This window comes from Sinocyclocheilus rhinocerous, unplaced genomic scaffold (assembly GCF_001515625.1).
Source record: "Sinocyclocheilus rhinocerous isolate Xijiao unplaced genomic scaffold, SAMN03320098_v1.1 scaffold421, whole genome shotgun sequence".
Lineage (NCBI taxonomy): Eukaryota > Metazoa > Chordata > Actinopteri > Cypriniformes > Cyprinidae > Sinocyclocheilus > Sinocyclocheilus rhinocerous.
The window spans coordinates 691701-699592 of record NW_015656177.1 but is presented as its reverse complement, the minus strand read 5'-3'; the positions used below and the strand labels follow the sequence as shown (position 1 = coordinate 699592).

The window sequence follows — 7892 nt, the reverse complement described above, 5'->3', positions numbered from 1 at the left end:
GTTTTTCGGCGGGGATCTTCAAGTAAAATTCACATTCCAGGGACTAAATATCACGTTATTGGGGTCACTTCAACCCGCGGACATGAACAACCACTCGCGGCAACAGTGTTAAAGTAGCCCAATTCCGCGGGAAAACGAAAGTAGCCCAATGTTGCGGCCACTGCTCTAAAGTAACCCAAGGCTTCTCTTTGTCCTGCTGAAGTGGGTTCAAACCTCAACCAGATCTTCAATTGCACCACACCACTTTCTCTAATTCTTCTTTCTTTTCTCATTTTCTAAAAAAATTTAATGGCCTTTATACTACATATATTTACTCTGCTTTTAACAGTGCTAAAGGTCATGGCACTGGATTTCAGAAGAGATTTTTTTTTTTTAAATGCAATCAATGAATAAAACAACAAAGCCCCTTTTCCCAGCAGTGCAGAACTACTCAACTCTGTGTGTATTTCAGTATTCTAAATACCCTGCAGCAAGCATGGGATAGTAATTAGAAGTTATATAAACTGGGTGTTGATGCTGAATGGGAGAGGCAGTATGACAGCCCCTGGTGAAACATTGAGGTGTCCGTCCCCACCCAGGCATCATAAATGTGTGCTGATGTAAACTGTGCAGTTCAGCTTCATTTGAAAATTGGAAAGAAATAGCTTAGCTTGCCCACTGATCCAAGGGAAACTGGCTAGATGAGTGTATGCTACAAGTTATAGATACATACAGAAAGAGAGAAAGAGGCAGTTTGAAGGTGGTGTGTGAAAAATATTAGTAAGTAAATATTTTAATTAGCATTGTTTTAACTTTCATTTGCACACCTTTTATAGACAATTTTTGCTTTTTCCATGTCTGTAAAAGTTAAACTAGACTAAGTACTGAACAGACACAATTACGGTAAGATATGGAGATGAGAGAGTAGGATACATGAGCTAATTCATCCAGAAATAGTTACTAATTAATAAAGAATATTAAGTGAAAGAAAGGGGGATAAGAAGTAAGAGGTGGCAGGAAGACACATACATTCTCTGCTTTCATGCTGGAATTCCTCAGGCCTGTTTGGGCCTTTAACTGGAGATTTTATAGGACACCTAACAATAGTGGAGCTCAATAAATAACCTCCTAATTACAGTGGGTGGGGTCAACACAGCCTAAGAGTATTAAAGTATATCAGTAAGCACTGACAAGGAGAGCTGGGAGAATATGTGAAAATCTCTGGCTCAGATCACAGCAGCTACCAAAATCCAGCCCAAATCTGTGAGCATGATTGAAAAGTGTCATACAAGCACAAGCAATTCTATGCAATAAGAAACTACTTAAACAAAAGTAATGGAACGGAATAGAAATGGAGATGAAAAGGCATGTTGACTTTATCCTAAACAAAAATGTAAGCTTTGGATTTCCCGCAATATTGGTCATGTAGTCATAAAAAGCTAACTTTAAAAAATACAGAAAAATAAAAAATACTTAAAAATGCCCTTAAAAGTACAACAGGCCTGGTTTTGTTTAGTCTAGAATTAAGCAAATAGAGTCTTCATCTCATGTGAGTATATTATGTCATTTTAATCATATTTATGAGGAGTATTCATTTTTAATGAAGAATCAATTACTGAGTGAACATTTAAACAAGAACATTTTTAATGAGTTATGACACTGATTACCTTTTTAAAGTAATAATTTAGAATCACCAGAGGACAAATCTCAATAATTTATTCTGAAAGTAATTAAACACATTCCATCACTAATGAGCAACAGAAGAATCATTTCACAGAAAAATTAATTTAATTTTGTTAATACACTTGAAGCTCTAAATAAATGCAGAATCTTTTCGTAATGACAATATTAATTTTTTGCATGAATAAGTGTGAGGAAATCTGGGAAAATCCTCAAGAGAGAGATACATTAGAGGGAGAAGGAGAGTAAGGTGTGTATGCATGCATGTGCACAGGCAGTTCAGCCCTTTACCTCTGCTTGTTTGACCCACGAGACCTGTTGGAGTGGTGGGAATAACCAGAGTGGATGGAATCTGTGTCCATTGTAATACTGTCCGTGCTGTGACTGGTTTAACGCAGCGGAGGGAGGAATGCGGAGACAGTTAAAGTGCAGATGATGATCAGGACATACATGAATCTGCGCAAGATGACAGGATCCTTTCTAGGGGCTTTGTGTTATCAAACATTAACCTAAAAAGAGAGAGAAAGAAAGATTTTTTTAACAAACTCCTTATACCATAAATACATCAAACACAGTAATTTGATAATTTACATAATTTAATTCAGAGCACAAACACAGTCTTTTAAAAAGGTTAGGGCTATCTCATGTCAGTTAGTAAAAGAAAAAAAAAAAAAAAAGCCCTTAAAAGTTCAACAAGTCTGGTTTTGTTTAGTCTAGAATTATGCAAATAGTGTCTTCATCTCATCTCAAAAATACTGAGTGAACCTTTAAACAAGAACATTTCTTTAATGAGTTATGACACTGATTACCTTTTTAAAGTAATAATTTAGAATCACCAGAGGACAAATCTCAATAATTTATTCTGAAAGTAATTAAACACATTCCATCACTAATGAGCAACAGAAGAATCATTTCACAGAAAAATTAATTTAATTTTGTTAATACACTTGAAGCTCTAAATAAATGCAGAATCTTTTCGTAATGACAATATTAATTTTTTGCATGAATAAGTGTGAGGAAATCTGGGAAAATCCTCAAGAGAGAGATACATTAGAGGGAGAAGGAGAGTAAGGTGTGTATGCATGCATGTGCACAGGCAGTTCAGCCCTTTACCTCTGCTTGTTTGACCCACGAGACCTGTTGGAGTGGTGGGAATAACCAGAGTGGATGGAATCTGTGTCCATTGTAATACTGTCCGTGCTGTGACTGGTTTAACGCAGCGGAGGGAGGAATGCGGAGACAGTTAAAGTGCAGATGATGATCAGGACATACATGAATCTGCGCAAGATGACAGGATCCTTTCTAGGGGCTTTGTGTTATCAAACATTAACCTAAAAAGAGAGAGAAAGAAAGATTTTTTTAACAAACTCCTTATACCATAAATACATCAAACACAGTAATTTGATAATTTACATAATTTAATTCAGAGCACAAACACAGTCTTTTAAAAAGGTTAGGGCTATCTCATGTCAGTTAGTAAAAAAATAACTGCAATACAGTGCAGCAGTCCAAAAAAAAGGTCATGTGTTCAATTCCCAGGGCAAGCAAAAATGGATAAAAATGTATACCTTGAATGCAATGTAAGTCACTTTGGATAAATGTATAAATGTAAATGCACACAGCTTTTCTCCAATACACTGACAACAAATGCAGGCGCAGCATCAAGAGGTCACTGCAGCAAAGCCTAAAGCACTGTAAAGCACCTCTGCTGGCAAGATCAAGGTGCATCTGTTTCAGTACTACTCAACTTTAGCCAGTACAGAAGCCAAACTAATAAATGTATTTCGCTTGCCTTCCGCTTCCTCCTTTCTAGTTGGAATATATCTGCTAGTGATAATTTATTAAAGACCGGAAGGTATGATCCTTAGGAAATCAACTATATTTCATTAGTATTCAGCTATTCCTTTTCATTACTATGCCCACAGACCCCTCTCACTTGAGCTGTTGTGGAAGCTATTTTTCTTAGCTGCTCTTAGCTGTTTTTTTGTTTTTTTTGGCCCTCAGTTCTCCATCTTCAGGGAATTCTGACTACTCAGTTTCATGGTGTCACTTTAAATTTGATCTTTGAAATCGCGAGATTATATCACAGCAAAGCAGACATAAGCACTTTCCCACACCGTTCAAATACATTTAGTCTAAGCTTGCTAGCTAGTTATGGTCTTCTTAGCTGCTAAAACTTGAATGACATGCCAGATTGCAGGACCAAAGGGGTATTCTGGTTGGTTGGTTATTCAGCACCCAGAGTAGGGGCATATCAAAGTGATGTGACTCACAAGCCCTGGACAAAAACATAAAGAGTTTGGAGAAAAAAGCCTTTGAACCATCACACTGTCATTAAAGAGTCACATGAGGCTAGCAAGCAGTGAGTATCAAGGCTTTATACTGAGACTTCCAGCGCAGACCTTGTGCATTGATTTATCCGCTCATAAATTACTAATGTGGAGTGCACTCACGCTCTAGTGCCACCTGCCATCTCAACGCAAGCAACCAACACATCAACACACACCTATAAGAGGATTTACAGGTCTAAAAATTAGATCCCAGCATGGGCAAATTTATTCCATCACAAGTCACTCGCATTAAACCATGATGGAATTAAATTCTGCAATTTACTTTCTGCCTCTCACTCCCTGCCACATTCATATAAGTGTTGGGGGCTTCATTTAATTAATTCATTTGTGACAAACTATTCAGCAGATTAAATTAAATTTAACTGAAAATTAAATTAAATACCTGTTTGTTCAAACAATGGCAGACAGATTTTTGAAACTTTATTTTTGTAACTCACACTGAACACAGAAATTTATTTAATAAAATTAGTCCAACTACAATTCACTGCATTTATTCCCTCTACCTGCAAATATTCACTCTAGCTGTAAATATCTGTATTCTTTAAGACTTATCATAGAAACTTACCCAAAATAATGACCCATCAACATCACTATATCTTATGTAGGTATTTGGAACATTCTTTAGAAATCACAAGAATGATATTAAACATGCTATACTGTGGGGGGAAAAACACCTTTTGAACTTGTGTTTTTTTTTTAGAATGGGACAATTGTCTTAATTGCTAGTTTATCTAAGAATACAGGTAAATACCTCTATGTTCTTGATCAATGTGTGGTATGGGAGTTTGCCAAGATAGCACTGACCACTTTCAAGTCTTCATTTCTCTTATCAATGGGAGAAATCTGACCTGGACAAGAACACATAGCATTCCTCTGGGGTTACCTCATAGTGCCCTGAAAACACACACACACACACACACACACAAACAAAGAATTCCTCTAAAGTTACTCCATGCACTCATATGCACTCACAGAAAGTGTATCATGTTAGGGAGGCCGGGGGCTTAGTATTTTTTAATGTTATTATACCCTATCATAAAGGAGAGGAGAGCAATTACAGCCAAATGTTTAATAACATCAGACAGGTTTCACTCTTCTTATCTCGGTTTTGGCACTGTGTGTCGATCCATTACTATTCTGGAGACAATTTAGAGGTTGTTGCATATTTCACAGGGCAGCACAGGCCAAATAAATCTCTTTTGTTGAAGCAGGAATGCAAGGTTTTGAAGACCTTGATATGTGATCTGTCGAGATTGAACTGGAGGCAGTTGAAAACTGAAATCTGTTTACAAAATTCATTCTATTATTGCGATACACAGATTCCTAATTCAGAGTGAATAGTTTTCTAATCTTACCAGGTTTGCTCTGTTGATTGTAATCAGTTTTCAGAGTTCTGATAAACAATAAATGGGAAAAAACGAACAGCAGACATGTTCAGCTTCTTTCCCTACAAATCACGGGCCTTTTTTAAAAATACTTTTTTTAATTGATATTCAAAAATATATAAACATTTATCACTTGTATTTTAGATACTGTATCATACCTACGTGTTCACCATACATCTTAGAACAGTATTTACCAGAAATACGCACACAGAAAGACTTTTTTTTTTTTGAAGGGATCAAAATTCTGTCATTATTTACTAACCCTCATGTTGTTCCAAACCTCTCTGAGTTTTTTTCTGCGGAACACATAGATATTTTGAAAAATGTCTCAGTGTTTTTGTTTTTTTTACAATGAAACCCAACAGGGTTTGATATTGTTTTGGACCCCACTGACTTTGTATGGACAAAAACAGTTAAAACATTCTTTAAAATATCTTCTATCTGGGCACAATCTCAAATTGTAAAGTTCTTCTAGATCTGGGTCTCGTCTTACAGTCTCAGACAGACAGCATTCTATTTCTAAAGTATGCTGATAATTACAGATGGGCACAGTATCTTCACCATTTCATTCAAAAGAATTTCATGGCCTGAAGTTCCTGAACTGCTTAGTCACTTTTCAAATCAGCTTTGAGTTTGAAGTGAATGCTGCAATAAATGTAGAAGCTTCCTTTAATAACCAGTGACCTTAAATGCCAGTCTTTTTGTCACACATTGGCTTCAAAAGACTCAGAAGACAGAGTACGAGTCACATTTGCAATACTTTTGTGTCCTTTGAAAGCTCCACATTAACTGTAATTTTCATGGAAATGAGCAACCAGTGCATTTTTTTTAAATGACCCTTTTGTGTTTTGCGGAAGAAAGGAAGTCATTAACAGGAAACAGAGGAATATTTTAATGTGTGCTGATGGACAGTTGCTATTAGAGCATATAGTCAGAATGTAGTGCTAACTGGAGCAGGAGAGTCCCTGGAGGCTTTTGCATTTAGCCATCAAAACTCATTTTCACAGCCATTACACCTACAGAGCTAAGACACATGAACACACACATCATTTGACAGAGAGACTCAGCGAAGCCGTTAACATATGTTCAAAGCGCTGAGTAATGTATATCATATACTCTCATGTAGAAACACACATGCACATGCAAGACTTTCACATTTGCCCTAGAGGCAGTCATGGATGATCAAACATGGCAGAACAATAACATTTCTTTACCTACTAAACAAGAATACAAGACAGGCAGAAAGAGAGACAGAATCAGAGAGCAGAAAGAATGAAAGCAGAGGGGGGAGGGACAGCGAGAGTGAAAGGAACAGTATTTTATTGCTATATATAATATGTTAAATATGATGTATAAACAATCTATTTCTCTCTCTATATATGTAATTGTAAAATATGTATAATGTAAAAATGTGTTTTAAGTCGTGTCAAATGTTACAAATATTATGGCCAATTGTATACTTCTATACTATTTTGCCTATATATCTGCATATTTAGTAATGTTATTGCTAAGATCATTTTAAATTTAGTATTGTACCGTTTAAAAAAATCTAAATAACTGAAGATATAGTGCTCATATGGGTGGCACAGGTTCTATTCTATCCTGCAAATCCTGATATTCTTTTTATTTGTCATGTAAAAATGCAAAGACTCCAAAGTAAATCAATAAATATTAAACAATAATCAACTTTCCGACTTGCCATGTCTTCAACACACACTGGCTCTTCCCCGAGACTACTACAGCATTTCCAAAAAGTTATTGGAATCACGAATATGTAAAAAGCATGTTTGTGTGTGTGCATGTATATTATGGCAAAATGGTCAGAGAAAGAGAGAGTGACAGCGAGTTACAGTAGCACAACAGAAAAATTGCATTACAGAACCTCGCTCTCTTTAATCTGGGTGTTGAGGCCTGATGGAAATTAAATAATTGTGTCAGAAACATTGGTAGCTCTATATTTAGCCAGCACAATCCAGCCCCATACAGAACGCTATCCTGAACTCTGTCTCTTTCTCCAGCTGTAAGTGCAGTCCATCTCGAAGGAACAGATGTGGAGAAACCACCATACACACCCACAAACAACAATAATACTCAAAAACATCACAAACGCTGCTGTTTAAAAAACAAAAAGTGTAATCCTCATTTACTAGACGGACTTTCATTCCTAAAGCGTTTCATTTATGCGCTTGTGAAACATGCAGCTCTCATGCATGCAATCTCAGCTACACGGCACTCCTGAAGTATTTCGAGTATTTGGATGATTATATTGTTAGTCTTGACATGCAATCCAGTATTATTTTGTATATAGAAACACTGTGCTTAACACTTCTAGATCTTTAAAAGCACATGCAAATACATATACAGATTTTGTGTATTGTCCTGATTGCTGCCAACAAAACTGTCTGAAGCTTGTACCAGCCATTCAGAGTGATACACAGTATATAGGCTAACTTAACATTTTCCCCCATTGCTCTTCATCTCACAATAAAAACACCAT

At 36.3% G+C, this 7892-nt stretch overlaps 1 protein-coding gene across 1 annotated transcript in view; it reads right to left on the bottom strand.

Annotated features, from left to right (window-relative positions):
* Nucleotides 1-2163, bottom strand: part of LOC107719814 (vang-like protein 1) — a 22847-nt gene extending 20684 nt beyond the window's left edge. Inside the window, exon 1 of the mRNA XM_016527351.1 lies at nt 1951-2163. Within this exon, the coding sequence (XP_016382837.1) occupies nt 1951-2021 (71 nt within the window). The 5' untranslated portion in view covers nt 2022-2163. The remainder of the gene's footprint in view (nt 1-1950) is intronic.
* Nucleotides 2164-7892: the final 5729 nt, after the last annotated feature.